Genomic DNA, 20,784 nt, shown 5'->3' with positions numbered 1-20,784 from the left:
AATAAGATATTGTAGAGATAATTCATTAATAAGAAATTCTTCCTCTATCTTGCTAATTACAACGCTGATCTGTCTCTGAACAGATGGCATAATTTTTGGTGAAATAACACCTCACAAGGGGCACTTGGTCATGCTCTGATGAGGCTTCTCAGTTCTGGGATAATCATACTTTAACAACTTTTCCTTTCAACACAAAAGAAAGAACAATATGAAGGTTTAGGGAGAACAGGAAAATGTTCAGAGTAGGAGAAAAATTAGATTAAATACTCAACTGCAAAATTCTCCTGCTTTTACTAAGCCTCCTGGTGTAACCCTAGATGTCAATGTGTAAAATAAATGGTATTTGATAATGTGGTAATGTAACTATTAATAAAAAGTTTCCATTTCACAGTTGGTTTGTGGTGCGGTACACATAGCTAACTTCCCCTCTCCCACTGCAAGCTGCCAACATGGTAGGGGAAAGAATGAAACCAGAAATGACAGAATTCTTACAGAATAAGCAGAACAGTAAACAAGTTTGGGAGGGTTGCGAGGGTCACTTATGTATGACTAGAAGTTCAGGATAGCTTTCTTGAAAGTAAAATTTTAGTTGAAATCTAAATATGTATACACACACACACACACATATATAAATATAATGGTTCAATCCCTGGGTTGGAAAGATCCCCTAGAGAAGGGAATGGCTACCCACTCCAGTATTCTTGTTTGGAGAATTCCATGGACAGAGGAGGCTGGCGGGCTACAGTCCATAGAATTCCACGGTCAGAGGAGCCTGGTGGGCTACAGTCCTTGGGGTTGCAAAGCTGGACATGACTGAGTGACTATACAGTCAAATCACCTTAACATGGCTTCCAAGACCTCTCGGTATCTGTCACTTTCCTCCTGGCCCCCTTCTCTTTGCCTACAGTAAACTAGAGTGAACTATCTGGGTTTGTTAAATGGGCCATTTTATTTCTTCAAGGTCTTCACCCATATTGTTTCATCTCCTAGGATACTCTAGCCTTATTCCTCTTATCCTGGGGGCTTATTCTGATGTGTTCTTCAGGTTACAGTGTATTCATCACTTCCTTCTGGGGGTGTCCCTGTCTCCCTGTTAAGATATCCCTGCTGTATCAACAGCAATCTTTACCTCCCTCATCATCTTACATAGCGTATTGTATTATAACTGTTTGATTAAATGCCCATTTCTCCAACTATATTGTAAGTTCTCTGAAGGCAGAAGCCATGTCTGTATTGCTCATCACTGAATCACCAGTGCCCAGGAGAGGACCTGGCATATGGAAAATAATCAACACATATGTATTAAGTAGACTGAAAGAGATAATGAATTTCTCATATTACCCCTCAGCAGCCCTAATAATGAATGGGTCATTTTGTTTCTCTTCATCCAATGCTGTTATCTTAGAGTTTCTAATCTATTCCTGATCAAGTCTTTAACTAGCTGCTTTTTTGCCTTTGGGATAATGTTTAATGTTTCATCTTGGCATGACACATAAGGCTCATTAGCCTACTTTCCCGGCCTTATCTCCATTACTTTGTTTAAATGAAATCGATGCTTGGGTTTCCTCAAGGAAACTTTATCTCCCAGTCCTTGGTACCCCTGCACTGCATCACTCTTCTCTCTACCTGTAACAACTGGATACACACTCATGGCTCTTTATACTCTTTATATCAACCCAAGGGTGATCTCCTCTTGAAGTCCAATCTACCAAGCTTTCCTCCTCCTACCAATAACGTGTTGGTTTTCTGAGTGTTTTTGTGCCCTGTGTATTTTTATCCATTATGTTTGAACTTTGGCTTTCTACTTTTATGATCAGAACTTCATTAAGAGCAGAGAGAATAATCTTATTTATCTATCACCTAATTTAACACAGTACCTGACACAAAAGGGCCACTTTATAAATATCCTTTGAATACTTTCCTTCTAAATAAATAAATTTTTAAAAGTACCGGTAATGAGAAGCAAAAGGAGCAAACAAGCACCAGTAATATTTTTTAGCTAAACTGACACGATGTGCTCATATTATTCCTATGAGGGTCTATGCAGATACCTCCTGCCAGGGCAATCTCTTAAACTCAAACCAGGGAGGAAGGAGAGAGGAAGGGAGGGGAGAAGGGAGAGAGAGAATAGGGAGGGAGGAATGGACGGATGGATGCTGCCTTCACCTTTATCTGTTCAGCATGTGTTTTTGCCTGGCTTCAATACTTTAGCATATTGCTTTCAGTATACAAGCCTTCAGTCTGCCAGAGTCTAGGATGTCCCATTCTCACCATCACTGCAGACACCTCCAAGCTCCAAGACATTTACATTATAAGGTACCACTGCTTCCTATTTTTTTTTTTTTTCTTTACTTAGATTTTGTTAGGTCTGTACAGAGGGAAAAAAAGTACTGATAGAATATTCTCTGAGAAGACATAATGCCCTCCAGCCAATAGTTCTAGAATAATTGGAAATTATTTTTCAAAACCCTATTATTCTCTTAGAAAATGTCAACTGCTTAGTAGCCAAGGAATCCAAAAAAGACTGTTGATGTCTCATAGATAACACGAGCTAGACATCCCCTGAGAGTGGTATAGGGCTCTGTGGCCAACCCACATGACCTGGGAACTACCCAGAGATCTACTAATGCCATCCTCCCAGGGACTGTTTGAGCCTCACTGGCATTCAGCAACCTAACTCCCACATTTCTATAGATGTGAGAAGGTGGAAGAACTCCTACTCACCACATGTGTGTAAATACTCAGACAGATTTAGTCACAGGTCTCCTCCACCTAAATTTGGTTCTTGACGTGTGTTCAAATTCTTTTCACACACACAAATACACCCACCTATTACAATTTCTATAAATAATCCCTCCTCTGCAGGCCTGGTATGAAACTCTAATTAGGGTTAGTCAGCATTTACAAAGTGGTTTGTGCTTTTCTTGAAGGCAAAGTTACAGGAGCTAAAGCGCTTCACGACCATTCCCTCTAGTGTGCATGTACCTAAAAGCTCTTAGAAGTCAGGGAGAGTTGTGGAGCCAGCCTGTCACATGGAGCAGAGATCAGGTCAGAGCACGTGTCAGAAACCAAATCCCCAGCCTCAGAAGCTTGTCTGAAACAGCAGCATGCAGGTGACAGCAGCAGGCTCACAGGATCTGAAATGTCAGTGGGCATGTCTTGCAGGATTTTTAGAAAGGGGAAGCAATAGTAGGCACTAGAACTGGGGCTCCTGAGGGTGAGGCTCAGGGCATGGCTCAGTGTGTGTGCACTGTGTGTGGGTGTGGTGATGGGTGGTATGTGCGCATTTGCATGTGTGGATGATGCATATGTTTGGAGGGATCAGGAAGCCTTCCACTGCACGGGAAGGTGTTATAAAATATGTAAAAAGATTTGTTTAAAGGAAAGCATTTTGCAATATTCCTACTCTTCATCTGGTGATAAAATGACCGGGTTAGGAGTGTAAGTTCTGGGGCCAAGAAGAAAGCAGAAGCACATTTAGCAACATGGTCAAATTTTCCCAAAGGCTTTGGATGGCTGGAGATGACAAAGTTTGGGATAGGGGGATAAAGTAGCTGAAGAGGATTTCTGGCTCTCTTGATCAGTTCCCCACAGACTGCATTTAAGACTCCTTTGATACTCACAATCTGGGCTACCCACCAGGTAGCCTTCCCTTAACTCCAAGTCCCCTTGAAGGGATGACCATTCAAGTTACACTGATCTGGTCAGAGAACATGGAGCCACATGGCTTAATTGGAAGGTCAACCCCTTAACAAGACTGCAAATTACCTGAAGGAACAGACTGCATTTTACAACTCTTTTTTGCTGTCCATTCCCGACACAGGCTTTCAATAAATGACTACCGTGACTAATTTTTTTTTAAATATGCATTGTTTTGTGACAGATGCTGTTCTTAGCATGCTCTATGAATTTATTTAAATTCTCAAATTAACCAAATGAGGTAGTGCCACTATTATCTCTGTTTTGAAGAGATAATAGTGAGCATTGAGACACGGAGAGGTTAAGTAACTTGCTCAAGGTCACAGTCATGAGCGGCAGAGCTGGGATTCAAATCCAGACAGTGTGGCTTTAGCATTCATACTCCAAACCAACCCATGGTTCTACTTCTTACAGATATGCGTGATTTCTGAATTTCTTGTGGCTTTCGTGTGACTGGGGCAGGGAAAGGATCTCAGAAGTGATGAACCTTCTTAGAAGAGAAACCTACTAATACAAACACTAAATCACAGCCTCTTTTTATTCCTCACCATGACCACCTGGAAGGGAAAAAGGAAACACAATGGCAACAAAAATGTACTCCCACTTAAGATACGATTTTGGTTGCGTGTGATTTTTTTTTTTTTTCTCGATTGGGTCAGCCCTGGTAGATTCGGCTTGGTCCTTGGTTTTCCACAGCCTCCAATTCCACAGCTTCTGTAGGTGAATGAGTCTCTTTTAGGGCCAGCTTATGGTTTGTGATATCCCTAGAGTGGCGCCAACATATCCTTCTGGTTCCACAGTGGATCTTGTGCCATTTTGGGTCCCCATCCTGGTGAGATGCACCAGACCTGATCCAACTTCCAGATGCAGGACTGGAGTAATGATTCCCTCTGTCCTGCTCTCATAGGGATTCCGTCTCCCTGCACACATGTGGGAAGTGAGTGTGGGGCCACAGGAGAAGAGCTACAGAAACCGCCAAGTAGTCAAAGGCAGGACTGCACAGGAAAAGGACAGGATTCCAGAAGGATGAAAGAGGAGAGGAGGGCATATCATCCACCAGGTGAGAGCAGAGAACGCTCTGGGAATTGAGGGCAGTGAGGTCTGCACGAGGGCTGGTGCTGGAAAGGGAGAGGCTGGGACACAGGCCAGGTCAGTGGACGGAAGGGGAAGAGTGAACAAGAAAGGAGAGCAGGCTGAGGCTGCAGCCACACTGGAAACATGAGACGCTCACATCTGACCAGGGCAGAGGGAAGACAGAAAGGATGCGGGGTGAAAGAACTGTTCCTGGGGCAGAGTGACACCAGAGACCTGCTTCTGATCCTGCAGACCATCTGACTCTGACTCAGAATTTCCATGGCCAATGCGGCTCAGTGATGAGCCTTATCTCGAGCTACAGTAATATTGTGCAAAGATAACAAGAAACCGATTGGAAAATATTCAGAGTGTTGCATACGGCATTCACAGAAGGTGAACCTAACCTATCTGTTAGGTTTAGCTCTGATCACAGGTGAACATGATGGGGGCTGCAAGCCACTTCTCCAGCATTCTTACTGTCCTGTTCCATGCACTAAACGACTGACTCAACAGTTATCAGTGATGGAGCTGCTCTCCTGTGCTAGGACTTAGGATTGTAAAGGGAAATAAGCCATATTCTCTGTACACAAGTTGTACCCAGATGATGCAGAAGAAGATGGATGGAGAAGTGCAATGATAAAGATGTTAACAAAGCCTTCCTGAGGGGCAGCGAAGGCAGTCCTCCAGCCATTTCCCAAATATACCTCCATTCCTAAGCTTAACTGCTTTATTTCCAATGGAAAGCTCTCTTCCCTACCCTGACTCCCCCAGGCCATATTTCTTGAAATTCTGACCATTCTTCAAATTCCAGGTCAAATGTCATTTTTTTCAAGAAAGTAGTTTCTATTCTTAAAAGCTGAAATTAATCTCTTCATTCTATGTGCTCAGTCATGTCCAACTCTTTGCGACTCTATGGATTATAGCCCACCAGTCTCCTCTGTCCATGGGATTCTCCAGGCAAGAACATTGGAGTGGGCTGCCATTCCCTTCTTCAGGATATCTTCCTGACCCAGGGATTGAACCCCAGTCTCCCACACTGCAGGCAGACTCTTCATCGTCTGAGCCACCAGGGAAGACCTAGTTGCTACTCTTAAAAGCTGAAATTAATCCTTCCATTCTATGTGCATCTGTAACACTATTTACATCTCTGTTTTAATATTTAACACAATTAGTTTTTTAAAATTGTGTATGGTGGATACACGTGTGTGTTTGTGTGTGTGTGTATGTGTAAATATCTCTAAGTTGTAAGCTTGTTTGACAGTAGGATTGATGCCTGATACTCCCACAGACCTGAGCATGAGGTTTCTTTAAATGTACTCAGAGTATGTACAATTTGAACTACTCTACAGTCTGTTTTATGATGCTAAAGTGAGAAGACTTTGCTTCATTCTAGCAATTGTGGGTGCTTGTCTGCACATGCCAAAAATCATTTCTTGTTCTGAAAAGGCATAAAAAATAACCTTCACAAAAATGACCTAGTCATTTTTCTATGTTTGTAGGTGAACAGGAAAAAAAAAAAAGAAACAAAAAACCTTCAAACTAATCAAAGAATTTTTAATTTGGAAAGGACTCTACCCTGGTGGCTCAGCAGATATAGAACCTGCCTGCAAGGCAGGGGACTCAGGTTCGACCCATGGGTCAGGAAGATCCCCTGGAGAAGGGAATGGCTACCCATTCCAGTATTCTTACCTGGAGAATTCCATGGACAAAGGAGCCTGGCAGGCTACAGTCCATGGGATTGCAAAGAGTTGGACATGACTGAAGGGTTTTCGCTTTCAATTTCTAAATTGCATTTAATCCAGCACCTTAATTACAAATGAGGAAACTAAGACCTAAGAAATTCAGATACTTCTACAGTATCAAACAGCCAGAATCAACAATATCAAATTTCCAGACCCTTATATTCAACATTCTTTCCAATAGACCAAATATATTATTTTTTAAAAGAGAGGAAACATGGTTTCTTAAAAAAGAAATAACACTGAAATATATAGAGAAGAATTCATTGGAAACCACACACAATATAGAGAAAAATTTTCCTATCAGTCCATTGTCCATAGAAAAAAATCATGCTTTCACTAACATGAACAAAATTGTTTGTAGAGTTTAAAGCTTTAATTAAAAAATCTGACTTTTCCAGACTTTTCACCCTTAAGGTCTCAAATTATTCTATGCAGTTGGCAGGGAGAACTGTTTTGAGGTTCTCCAAGATAGGTCAATATGTCTGGGTGAAACTGGTCATTAACAGGTGTTCTTAACAGTTTTGGGCACAAAATAACACATCAAGGCTTTGCTGAGAGATGCACGTTCACGCTTGTTCTCTCCCATCACGATTTAGGCAAATGCAATAGATGCACTCAAATCTGACACAGTGAACTCCATCCCAGTTCTTCTATTAAGGTCAGAACCCCTGCCTTTTCCCTGCCCTTTCCCATGTCCCACCCTGACAGAGCTGACCCATAGTAAAGACACCCTGGGTTGGTACACACAAGCACATGTGCACATATAGAATAGGTCTAAGCACTATATTTGAATTTAAAACTTTCTGGATTCCAGTTCCAAATGGGGATATCTTACTGGCTTCTGTTTCTGGACAGGGATATATATGGGGCTTCCCAGGTGCTCTGCGGAATCTGCCTGCCAATGCAGGAGACATGGATTCAATTCCTGGGTTGGGAAGATCCCCTGGAGAAGGAAATGGCAACCCACTCCAGAATTCTTGCTTGGAAAATCCCATGGATGGAGGAGCCTGGCAGGGTATAGTCCATGGGGTTGCAAAGAGTCAGACATGGCTTAGTGACTAAACAACAACACACACATACATTAGTGTGTAACCTAGACAGCATATTAAAAAGCAGAGACATCACTTTACTAAAAAAAGTCTGTCTAGTCAAAGCTATGGTTTTTCCAGTAGTCATGTATGGGTGTGAGCTGGAGTATAAAGAAAGCTGAACATCGAAGAATTGATGCTTTTGAACTGTGGTGTTGGAGAAGACTCCTGAGAGTCGCTTGGACTGCAAGGAGATCCAATCTATCAATCCTAAAGGAAATCAGTCCTGAATATTCATTGGAAAGACAGATGTTGAAGCTGAAACTCCAGTACTTTGGCCACCTGATGTGAAGAACTGACTCACTGGAAAAGACCCTGATGCTAGGAAAGATTGAAGGTAGGAGGAGAAGGGGACGACAGAAGATAAGATGGTTGGATGGTATCATCAACTCGATGGACATGAGTTTGAGTAAATTCTGGGAGTTGGTGATGGACATGGAGGCTTCGCATGCTGACGTTTATGGGGTTGCAAAGAGTCGGACACGACTGAGCGACTGAACTGATATGTATATATATATATATATATATATAATAGATATATAATATGTATACATATCTATGTATATATCTAGCTAGACAGTGATATATAATTGGTCAGATAAAAAAATCACCCAGTTTTAAAAATTCTTTCATTTGTTGCAGAGGACAGTCTGAAAACTAGTTTTCAGTTACAGAACTCTCCCCCTTCCCTCCCTCTAGCTGCTCTGAACTTCCCAGGGCCTCCTTAGGGGCACAGGGAGAGTGCATGGGTTTTGGAGCCAGCTACATAGGAGCTTAAATATTACTTCTGCTGTTTGTTACTTGTGTGATCTTGAAAAAAAATTACTTAATCTCTCTGGACAATAATTTTCTTATTTCTAAAATGAGGTTACTACCCATCTTGGAGGTATAAGGGTTTGAGGTAATATATGCCAGAGAGTGCTCTGTGTGTGTGCTCCGTGAATAATAACTATTATGATGAAGGTGATGATGAGGGAAAAGGAATAGAGGAACAGGGAGGAAGATGGTGGCCTCCACTTCCCAATGGCTGTATATATTCCAGAATCTCTTAACAAGTCCTGGCAGAACTCAACTGCTAGTCCTTAGCTGGGGAATATGAAGCTCAAGGTAGACAAAGGAGAACTAGCATCGAGGCAGGGGTGCAGGGGCTGGGGGAGGAGGGGAAAAGGGTTCACAAATGGCTAGCATTTAATATGTGATTTTCGTCTTCTGAGCTTTATATTTTTGCATACACTCATGTCCCATCCGCTGCTGGGAAAAGGACATTCACAGCAATGAGTTCAGTATCTTTTGAGCAGTCAAGGACACTTTTTTTGTTTTTGTTTTTTTTTTTTTTTGCTTAGAAGGACAGGACTTCACAAAGCAGTGGCTGAACAAATTTCTGTGCCCCCTCGGTGGATAACCACAGAATTTCCAGTTACAGCAGAAGGCCCCACTATTTGCTAACTCTGGCAATTCTAGTAACTGGAGAAACCCTACAGATTAAGAACAAATGCCCAGCTCCTTTCTGGAGTCATAGGGTCAGAGTACACAGCCACATCATGGGCAGAGTTGCTGCTGTGGTCTGAACTGTCCAAAATACAGCAGGAAGTACAGCCTACCCGGACATGCCCCAAACGACAGAGTCATTTTGTGCCTGCCTAAGATGCCATTCTGTTTGCAAACACATTCTATTTGCCATACCACCTGACAAAACATTCCATCAAAAAGCCTAAAGACAAATGACTCATGTTGAAGGAGGCCTGTGCATCATTTCAGCAATGACTCCACAGGCATCAATTAAACAAGGAAAAGACCTGTTCTGAAGCACTGCCGTCTGATATTTCCCAGAGAGCCATAGTCAATGGCTGATAAAACACAAGTGATCATAACTATAAAGAGATTTAGCAACCCTCTCCTTGCTCAAAAGCAACAAGAGCCTATGAAGACGATGAACCTGGAAGACCTCCAGAAGAAGAGGCGACTCAGGGAAGGCTGCACCTGAAGCCGGCACAACTCTTCCTCATGCATAGAAAGCAAAGACCTGGGGTTGCATGAGGTCATCCTGTCTGCCACGAAAAGGCAGACTGCTCCCAGGGATGTTTGGGAGTTTGCCTGGTAGTCTAGGGATGAAGGCAATTGTTATGTCTCCAGGAGAGAGAAAGGATTGGCAGTGGTCCACTCCCCCGCTCCTGGCAGTGCTTTCCAAGTATCAGAATCTAGACCTTGCCCAGCCCACAATACCAGGATTACTGTAGTCAACCTCCTTCCCTGGAAACCCAGCTTCAATCAGCTTTTGGATGGAAGGAAAAGGACAAATCTAATGAGAGTGTTGTCACAGTACAAACCCCCCAGGAGGGAGAGCGGCTGGTGCAGAAGTGGGTTCCAAGCCTTCAGTTCTAGATCAGCCAGGCAGACACCTGCGTATATATAGACAAAGCTTCAAACACCACTTCTTCATCACACCTAATGACTGGCTGTGACAAACACCTGTGTTCTCTATTTCTGGCTTTTCCAACAACAATAATATGCGTTTGGATATTCAGTCCTAGTTCTGAATCTCTTCTTAAATGCTAATCTGTTTGTTTCTCCACTATGCAAGGTCAGATAAATGAGAAAGAAAACACTTTACAGTGTTAATTTTGATCCAGATCTAAAATTGTTCATGACTCTTTATTCATTACCTTGATCTCTCTTTTTTATTTTGAGTGATTCAAGGAAACACATCTCTCACATACCCTGGCCCCAACACTAAGAAGGTAATGTTCTTAGAATTAGTCTATTCAAGAACAAAACAAAAAGACCCAAACAAACAAACCAAAAATGGGGCTTCCATTCTCAAGTCCCTTTTTGCCAATGATGCAGTGTACTTAAATCTCTTTACAGGAGCTGCTTCAATGTTAAGCTTTTAGTTGGAAATAAAAAGAGGTTTAGTTAAGGTCAGTGACAATTATTTTCTCAGCACAATAGAAAGGCAGCCCAACCCATTAACCACACTAAAATGGCAGAAACAAACAGAGTGGGTACAAGTAGGAATAGAAGAATACCTGGAATTGCCAGATTGGAAAGGGGTACGTTGTGGAGGTGAGAAGGGAGTGAGGCCATCCAGTCGGCATTGCAGACCTCCAATGTCTTTGTCCCGCTGGGGTTGGGGGAGCAGATGGTCCCCATTCTGAGTTTCCTTCTTACCTTCCTAAATGCTAGCATCCCTTTCTGTCAGTCAGCTGTTCAAGCTCAGCCCAGTGCCACTCATTCAGCGATCATCATCGCCCAGGTTCTCCAGCATCTCCAGCCACCTTTGTCACGCCAGTCTTGCCCGAAGGCCTTCGTGCCCCAGAAAGACGCGGGGCAAGGACGAGATTCCCTAGCCCCCAGCACCCGCAGTCCCCACCCTCACCGACCCAGCCGCTGTTCCCTTAATCTGCTCAGACCCAGCTTCGTTAAACTTCTTACGCTCCCCCTCTGGACCGGGGGAACGTAGGCCCCTCGAAATAAATCTGACAGAAACTGAACGTCCTACGAGCAGCCACTCCTGGAGCCACTCACACGACAGGTGCTCACACGACACATAGACACGCCGGTGTGTCTATACACTCGTGAGCGCCCGGACGCACCATCCTCAGCTTGATTTACGCTTTTATGAGTGCCACTGGGCTGGCAAATAAGCTGGACCTGCCTGATCTCCCTCCTCCGGCTCCTCCGCACTGTTCCCCCTGCCCTGTGGCTTCCAGAAGGCGCTCAGAAGTGTAACCGGCGGCACCCGGACTCCCGGCCCCGCCCGGCAGTGCCGGGCAGATTTGCCGGGCAAGGCAGCTTGTGATTGGCCGCTGGCAGAGGGCGCTCCGATTGGCCCGCGCCCTCACGGGCTGCCCCTCCGAGCTGCGCCCACCCCTCCGCTGCCCGCCCCGACCCCCACATTCTGTTACTCCCGCCTTCCTTCGCTTATAGCCGCCGCAGAGACTGCGGGCAGGGCAACAGGCACGCTTGGACGAGTCAGGGCTTGGATCGGACAGGTCTTTCCGCTGGCCTTTTACACAGTCAGCACAGAGGTTAAACGCAACCCCACGTTGCCCTCCTTCTTTCCCTTACACACACACACACACACACACGCACAGTGACAATTACACAGGGAGTATATAACATTTCCAATAAACCATACAGGCAGCAGAAATATGAGAGATAAAGAGGCTGAGAAAAGAGCACTATATCATATCTGAATGACAGTATCAAGGATGGTTTGTATTTCAACCATTATCTAATTAAGATTCAGGTACACACTGCTACTGCTAAGTCACTTCAGTCGTGTCCGACTCTGTGCGACCCCGTCCCTAGGATTCTCCAGGCAAGAACACTGGAGTGGATTGCCATTTCCTTCTCCAATGCGTGAAAGTGAAAAGTGAAAGTGAAGTCGCTCAGTTGTGTCCGAGTCCCAGCGACCCCATGCACCACAAGCCCACAAGGCTCCTCCATCCATGGGATTTTCCAGGCGAAGAGTACTGGAGTGGGGTGCCATTGCCTTCTCCCAGGTACACACTACTTATTCCCATTTTGCAGAAATGGAAATAATGATACTTTACATTTGTATTGCCTGTTGTTTGGAACCTTCTTCCAAATTCCTTGTCCCATTTGCTCTTCACAGTATCCCTGTCAGGGATCCCTATCACCCCAGTCAGGCAGGGCTGGTGGTAGGTTGGTGGTACGACCCCCTTTTCATATTCGAAATGATAAGTCCGGGAGCCTTCTGGGAACAGTTCATGTGGCGGCCCTATTTGGAAATCCCATTTTGGAATTAGATCCTTGAGCCCAGAGGCTTGTGGGCATAGAAACCCATTTCTGTGCTTTCTTCAATATTCCCTACACTCTCAAATGGTCCTTTTCCACGGTGTAAACTATAGGGCCTCTGTAATGATGAGAACTTTGTACATGGATAACCACAGGAACACCCTTGGCAAATAGGCAAATGGAGAAAAACAACCAGACCTTGATGGTGGGACCCTGGAAGGTGTCAGGCCAGGCAGCTCCCCAGTGACTCCGGAGGGCTTCCGGGAAAAGGAAACAGTAACTTCTGCCAAAAGCAGACAGAAGGCTCCTGTACAAACAGACCTACAGGTCAGCTGACACTTAATCACTGAATGGCCCCACCTCCTCATCTCCAAGGTAACTACACAGCAGCAAAGCAACTTTCTGTACACTTAACTCTTGCTATATAGTGCCCCCTTTTGACATATTATTAAATTTCCTCTTCTAGCCTATTACTAACATTCGTTTAAACCTGCTTTTCAGCCTTTTGAGCTGTGTAATAATACCAAAAGTTTTGTTTGTTTCCTGAAGGAGTAAGTGAAAAGTGAAAGTGAAAGTCGCTCAGACGTGTCCGACTCTTTGCAACCCCATGGATTACACAGTCCAGGGAATTCTCCAGGCCTGAATACTGGAGTGTGTAGCCTTTCCCTTCTCCAGGGGATCTTCCCAACCCAGGGGTCAAACCCAGGTCTCCTGCATCGCAGGCGGATTCTTTACCAGCTGAACCACAAGGAAGACTTGGTAATGAAAAGAAAGTCTACACTATTTATCATGCAGCTTCTGATTTTTAGAGAGCACTTCAGTGTAAGTGCTGTACATGTTGGGAATGACTGTCACCTAGCAGTTTTAGTCAATGAAATGCCCCCTCACCCCCACCCCATATTCTTGAAGGAGTATCCCAAGATTTACTTTTGAAATGTCACCTTTTCTGGGCTTCCTTAAATGCACAATTAAAAAAAAAACAAAACAAAACTCAAAAGCTGCCTAAAGAAAACAAAAAGTGTTCTTTCAGCTTTACCTGGAATGTTAATTTCAATGACTTTCCCCCTTATTTTTGAGCTCTTAGTGGAAAGAAGGAGCAGAGTAAGAACACATTAAACCTTAAACTGAGAGATATCACCGTGAGAGAACAAGAGAAGAGGAACCACTTCAGAATGAGACGTTTTGCCCCTCTGGCAGTTTTCAGTCAAAACTACTTAGATCGTGTAAGAAAACATTCAAAAGAAGATAGCATGCTCTCCATATATTCTTGAGTCAGTCCTGGAAGAAATTTTGCAGGTGAAGACACAGCCTCTAGTACAGTACTTGGCATGTAGCAGGTGTTCTATAAACATTTGTTTGAAGGAAGGAGATGCTCAGTAAACATGCCCTGCTGGGTTCCAGGTAGTACCTTAGAGCAGTGCTTTTCAACCTTTAATGTGCAAATCAGCCATATTCTGATTGAGTTGGTCTGAGACAGGCCTGAGATTCTTCGTTTCTAACCAGATTCAAGCTGCTTCTGCTGCTACTGGTTCAGACCACGCTTTGAGTAACAGGGCGTTAGGAAATAAACTCATTTGCTAGGTGGGAATATGCACTGCATTTTCACTCTCTTTTCTGAGGTTTTATAACATTATAATATCATTTTTATAATGAAAAAATAAACTTGCATTAAAAATCCCAGCTAAGAATTTCTAAGTATTAGAGAATAATTTTTCTGTCATACTGTCTTGGAGACCAAATTACTAGTGGGATTTTTATACTATGCCACATTAGCTTCGGAAAAACCAATTTTAAAATATAGATTAATACCTAGAATATGAATAGTTAATATTTTGTTACATACTGTATTATGAAAAAAATTAAGCAGCTGCTACTGTTGCTGCTGCTGCTGCTAAGTCGCTTCAGTCATGTCTGACTCTGTGCAACCCCATAGACGGCAGCCCACCAGGCTCCTCCGTCAATGGGATTCTCCAGGCAAGAACACTGGAGTGGGTTGCCATTTCCTTCTCCAATGCATGAAAGTGAAAAGTGAAAGTGAAGTCGCTCAGTCGTGTCCGGCTCCTAGCGACCCCATGGACTGCAGCCTACCAGGCTCCTCCGTCCATGGGATTTTCCAGGCAAGAGTACTGGAGTGGGATGCCATTGCCTTCTCTGAAATTAAGCAGAGAGCAGACTAAATTAATAGGAGGATTAAATTTTAAAGCAAGTCCATTTTAATTGACAATTACAACCAAGGGAGTGTTGATCCTGTGCAAATAATTTTGATAGGTGCTAGGAATGGAGGAAAAGTTAAAAGCTGGCATATGATGAACATCAGATAATAATATAATCCAGGAGAAAAGAGAATCAAATATGGGAATTTCAAAATGTAATGTGAGGCTGAATGAGGCGTAATAATAATAGAGGGGCATGTGGAGGACAACTACATTTTGATGGGGGAAGGGCCAAGATTTGCATTAAAGAGGAGGTGGCATTTCAAGCCAGGTCTGGAATTCAGAGAAAGAGTTTCTGCAAGTGGAAAATGGGTGGAGGGCTTTGGTGCATGAAACAGATTGTATAGCTGAGAAAACATAAGCAAAGCTATGACAATGAATGTGAGATGTGAGAAACAGATAACACGCGAGGGATACATGGAAAATAGAACTCATTTACTCTCATTGGACCATCACAAGAGCTCAATGAGTTAAATACTCTTCCTAGCTCCATTTGACAAAGGACACTGAAGCTTAGAGGCTACATAGCTCTGCCCTAGAGCTCATAGCTAGTGGCAGAACTGTGACCCCAGTCTCCTGATCATGTGCCAATGGTTTCTCATCATATGTTACCTATTATTATTGCAAACCTGGTAAAGGATGTTTAAGACCACAGTACGTTAAAGAGTTCGGACTTCCTTTTTTACAGATAAAAGGGGCCATTGCAAGTTTTTGAGAAGGGGAGAAAAATGATCCATACTGTATATAGAAGATAACGCCAGCATAATGAAGAATTGTTAGAGAAATACAGTCATTTGGGTAAGTTATTGAAATCAGTTATCTAAGCAGGAAAAAAGTGAAAAAGCATGCAGAAACTCTGGCGCACAGAGCACCTTTGAAACTATGGTGCTTGCTTCTCGGTTCTCACTTCTTATCTCCAAGGACCTATAACTCAAGGGCCACAATAGACAGCCTGACTTCCTCTGGGATTATTTTCATCACTTGAAATTCTCATCAAAATGTTCATCAATTAATCAAACCTGTTTCTGCGAATACATCTTCAACTTTTATTTTCTTTTCTGGAATTGTTTTTCTCCATTACTTGATTAAGGACCCTACTGAATTCCTGAAGAGGTGACTGCAGGCTTTGTCCTGTCTTGGAGGCTACATTATTTTGGAAATGTTAAAGACGGTTCATTTTCTTTGGAATCATTTCAAAAGTGAACACTGATGGTCCCAGAGCAAACGGCTTGTCCTTTGGATATGTCTGGTTGGCAGGGCAAGATGGCCTGGGTTTTGCTTGACTGAAGGCACCCTAAGAGCTTCAGAGGAAACATGTCAACTTAATGATGCTGAGGCTGAGGCTGTCTCTGGCCCCTACTTCCAAGACCCTGTGTTACCTTCTCTCCCAGGCTGTGTCCTTAATGGGAAAGGAACAGCCCAAAGAGCATTACAACCAGGCATGTGTTTGTTCCAGGGACATGGTCTGGAGGTGGGAGTTTGTACGATGCTTTGAGTTCCACAGTGATGCCTCATTCATGACTTTTTTTCCTGGCTGGAGGATGTGGTGAGGGTGAGGAATTGAAATGATGAGCCAGATAAATGAAAGAGGAAATGGAGTGTAAGCCTGCTTTGCTTTGCGCCTTATACCAGCAGTTTATCTCTAGTCATTCTCAGCCCCATTTCCCCAGTACAGTCTCCTAAAACAATGTGATAAGGATCAGAATAGAGTGAAGAAATGTCCCCAATATGGGCAGTGCTGGGGACATGATGACAACAGCAACAATTACCTTCAGGAAGAGTGACATCATTGTAGCAGCTCGGGACATTCAGGAGCCTCCGTGGAAAGAGTGGTCACCAAGCACACTTGCCTTGTGGACATGTATGATACACCTCAGGCATTCCTGACAGGAGGCATGAGTCCGGGCCTGGGGGTCAGTCATTTTGTTGATTCAGGCTAGAGCCAGAGACCTCGTGGTTGTGACCCGACCCAGGTGAGTGTCTTTAAGAACCCGAGTAAGGAGCAGCAGCAGCTCAAACAGGAATTGTCCATATGTGGCTCCACCTTGTGCCTACCTGGTATTTGTGGTCCACAACCAGGGTTCTGTAACAAGACAAGAGTGAGTGTATGTAGCAGTACCAGCCCTGAGATTTTCCCTCCAGATGTGAAAGCTTGGTGATCAGGAAGAGCCTCTGAGCCTCTCTGTCTTTTTTTTTTTTTTTAAGATAATTTTACTTATTTATTTATTTAGGCTGTGCTGAGTCTTTCCTGCTGCGTGAGCTCTCTCTAGTTCTCTGGCTGTGGGGAGTGAGGGTTATTCTCTAGTGCGGTGCATGAGCTTCTCATTGCCATGGCTTCTCTTGCTGCGGAGCGCAGGCTCTATGATGTGTGGGCTCCACAGTTGTGGCACACAACACGGGTTTAGTTGCTTCGTGACATGTGGGATCTTCCAGGATCAGGATTCGAACCCGTGTCTCCTGCGTTGGCTGGCAGATTCTTTGCCACTATACCACCAGGGAAGTCTGCATCTCTGCCTTTTTTTATTTACTAGACATCAAGTGTTTCTGATATATTTAAAGATTTCCTTTAACAATACATGTTTGCTATAATACTTTTGAGAGAAGCTAAATAGCAAATGATGATTGTAAAATTAGTTCAATGTCCATTTATTCCTTCTAGCACACCATATTCCTGCAGCCTCTTCCATTCTCCCTTCCCACCCACCCCTTTCACTAAAAAAAAAAAAAATGTAATTGAGGGAAGCTCCACATCTTTATCTTTACAGTTAGCTTGTTTTTGCTTAGCCAAGTCAATGCTCTTTTGTTAGCTAGTTAGCTATAAAGTGCCTGATTTAATATGTTATGGAGCCACCTTCTGGTAGTAAAGGCACACTTCATGCATATAGTAAGTTCCCTTTCAGTTACCCTAAAAAAAAATGTCTCCACATCACCAGCACCAATAGAACAGCTGGGAACTTACTAAATACAGACTCCTGGTTCACACTCCAATCCTACTGAATCAGATCCCCTGGGGGTGGCATCTTTTTTTCTGTCTTTAAAAAAAGCTCCCCAGGGGATTTTTATGTCTCAAATGCTTTAGATCAACACTTTGGTATATCAATCAATTTCTTAAAAAAAAAAGTTAATATAGGTAGAATGGCAGTTCTTACCCATGTTGTATATAAGTTTAAGTGATTAGTGAAAAATATTTCAGTTTAACTGGCAGGAAAACCATCCACTATCTCTACTTACCCCACCCCAAGGTTCTTGGAATTATGCAAGTGGCATCAGTTGTTAGCATGTGTGTGTATGCTGGTAGGCATCTTCATCATCACTTGACCTTCCATCACAATTAGTATGACCTCTGTACATTTGTTATTCATTTGGCAAATAATGACCTGATTCCACATTTTGATTTGCTGACATCATTTGGAAATACCATGTTGCCACATCACCTGAGTGGTAAACAACATGTTAATTGACAGCAGATATTATCATTCCCTCCCAATCTTATTATTAAAATTATAAGTTTACAAAAAAAAAAAACTTCAACCAACACAAATAAACCTTTTTTAAAAACAAAGTAAATAAAATAACGAATCGTTAGTATTTTCCCCTTATCCACTCTCTCAATATTAGGTTATAGTCAAAACTCTTAGTATGTTTCTTGGCTTTTTGAAGATTTGGTTTCAGAGAATTCTGATCTGCAGAAATCTCTGCAGCTAACCTTCCACCTCAGCTACATCTTGATGCACCCTTCTTAAACTGTGCCCACAGCTGCTGCTTCCTTTTAGTAGCAAAAATAGAGAAAGTAAAATTTACCTAGCACGTTTTTCTGTTTCGTGTGTGCGTGCTGAGTCACTTCAGTCTTGTCCGACTCTTTGTGACCCTTCGATTGTAGCCCACCAGGCTCCTCTGTCCATGGGATTTTCCAGGCAAGACTACTGGAGTGGGTTGCCGTGTGCCCTCCTCCAGGGGATCTTCCCGACCCAGGGATTGAATCCAAGGTTCTTATGTCTCCTGCATTGGCAGGGGGATTATTTACCACTAGCACCACCTGGGAAATCCCTTTCTGTTTCAGCCAAGTATAAATAAGAATGTTCTAGAAGTCAGAGTTAGGCATAATAATGAAGTAGGGAGGAAATGAGCCCCTAAGACTGGAAGCATCCAAGCCAAGTTTGTTAACAAGACAGGGAGGTGGTGAAAGCTTCGATGGAAGATTGAACTACATGAGCTTTATGCTCCTTCCAACCATATTCTGCTTTTTCCCTTCTCTGAATATAAAGCTGTATCTTTACACACTGAAGCCATTCATCCCTCCCCTCTTTATTACACTGTTTTACTCAAATCTTTTACTTCTTTTGCTGGACCTGAGACTACTGGAATATCTTTTCTAGAAATAAGAAACCAAAGTTCTAAAATCATGCTGCTACCAGCATAAACTTGAGTTGTGATTTGGGGAGTGGTTTTATAATAAAGCCTTTATGTTATACACTCTAGCCTCTGCTCAAGGCCAAAACTCAAAATTTTCTTTACTCCTTCCCCATATTCAGCACCTAGGATGAAATGCTCTGACCTCAGGAAGCCAGTCCTAGAAAATACTTAGTGAAGTTCTCAGCATGGGGGGTATGAATGGCCAGGATAGGAGTCATCTCTGGTGTTTCCAGCACCTCCATCCTGGTGGGACTGGTGTGTGTGTGTGTGGTCCGAGGGCAGAACTCCTCAACTCTTCCACCTGAGGTGCCCTGACCCTAGAGAAGGGTATATTCATACTGCCAGAGCCCCTGTGGCAATCATTCATCCTGGCATTTCTTTCAACTTGAATGTTTTTTTTCTTACAAATTCATTCAAATTTTGCATATATGAACAGCTAAAACAACTCAATAACAACAACAACAAAAGCCCAAAACTCAATGAAAAAAGAAGGGCAGAAGACTTAGGTAGATATTTGTCCAAGGAAGACATACAGATGGCCAATAAACACATGTAAAGATGCTCAACATTGCTAATTACTAGGGAAATGCAAAATAAAATCACAATGAGGAACCACCATACACTGCTCAGATTGGCCATCATTAAAAAATCTACAAATAACAAATGCTAGAGAGGATGTGGAGGAAAGGGAGCCCTCCTATACTGTCAGTGGGAGTATAAATTTGTGTAGCCACTATGGAAAACAGCATGGAGATGTGTCAAAAAACTGAAAATGGAGCTGCCATATGATCCAGCAATCCCACTCGTGGGCATATATTCAAAGAAAACCATAATTTGAAAATACACATGCTTCCTGGTGTTCACTGCTGAACAATTTTCAATAACCAAGACATGAAGCAACCTAAATGTCACTAACAGATGAATAGATAAATAAGATATGGTGTGTGTGTGTATATATATACAATAGAATATTACTCAGCATCACTGACTCGATGGACATGAGTCTGAGTGAACTCCGGGAGTTGGTGATGGACAGGGAGGCCTGGTGTGCTGCGATTCATGGGGTCGCAAAGAGTCAGACATGACTGAGTGACTGATCTGATCTGATATTAAGGAATGAAATAATGCCATTTTCAGCAGCATGAATGGACCCAGAGATGATCATACTAAGTCAGAAAGACAAATACCACATGATATCACTTATATATTGGAATCTAAAATATGAAACAGATGAACTTATTTATAAGACAGAAACAGACTCACAGACATAAAGAACAGACTTGCAGTTGCCAAGGGGAATGAGGGTGGTGGAGGGATGGATTGGGAGTTTAGGATTAGCGGATGTAAACTATTACAGATAGAAGGGATAAACAACAAGGTCCCATTGTATAGCACAGGGAAATATATTCAAATTCTGTAATAAACCATAATGGAAAAGAATATGAAAAAGACTATATATATGTATATAACTGAATAACTTTGTTATATACCCAAAACTAAGATAATATGTAAATCAACTACATTTGAATAAAAAACTGATTTTGTTGTACATCTATTACACTTGAATAAAACTGATGATCTAGTTTCTCCAGTGACTTTGAATCCCTCCGGCACACATCCGTATCAATGGGCATTCATGACCCCTAACACGGGAGTCTCAGGTCTGAGGGAAAGGCATGGAGAGTCTTATTAGACATAGCAAAGCTCTTGGTTCCCTCATGCTCTGATCCAGTTCAGCAAGGTAGAAGACTGTGCGTGGATTTCAGACAAAACTGGAAATAGTATCCATCCACC

General features: G+C 42.9%; 1 protein-coding gene and 1 long non-coding RNA gene across 2 annotated transcripts in view; one reads left to right on the top strand and one right to left on the bottom strand.

The window, feature by feature from the left end:
* Positions 1-4,989, top strand: part of LOC129643508 (uncharacterized) — a 39,716-nt gene extending 34,727 nt beyond the window's left edge. Inside the window, exon 3 of the long non-coding RNA XR_008710339.1 lies at positions 4,607-4,989. This is a non-coding gene — a long non-coding RNA (uncharacterized LOC129643508). The remainder of the gene's footprint in view (positions 1-4,606) is intronic.
* Positions 1-11,332, bottom strand: part of PLCXD2 (phosphatidylinositol specific phospholipase C X domain containing 2) — a 52,250-nt gene extending 40,918 nt beyond the window's left edge. Inside the window, exon 1 of the mRNA XM_055568134.1 lies at positions 10,630-11,332. Coding sequence (XP_055424109.1) covers positions 10,630-10,789 — 160 coding nt within the window. The 5' untranslated portion in view covers positions 10,790-11,332. The remainder of the gene's footprint in view (positions 1-10,629) is intronic.
* Positions 11,333-20,784: the final 9,452 nt, after the last annotated feature.

Source organism: Bubalus kerabau, chromosome 2 (genome assembly GCF_029407905.1).
Source record: "Bubalus kerabau isolate K-KA32 ecotype Philippines breed swamp buffalo chromosome 2, PCC_UOA_SB_1v2, whole genome shotgun sequence".
Taxonomy (NCBI): Eukaryota; Metazoa; Chordata; class Mammalia; order Artiodactyla; family Bovidae; genus Bubalus; species Bubalus kerabau.
The sequence above is the reverse complement of the archived record's forward strand: the minus strand, read 5'-3'. Positions and strand labels throughout refer to the sequence as shown.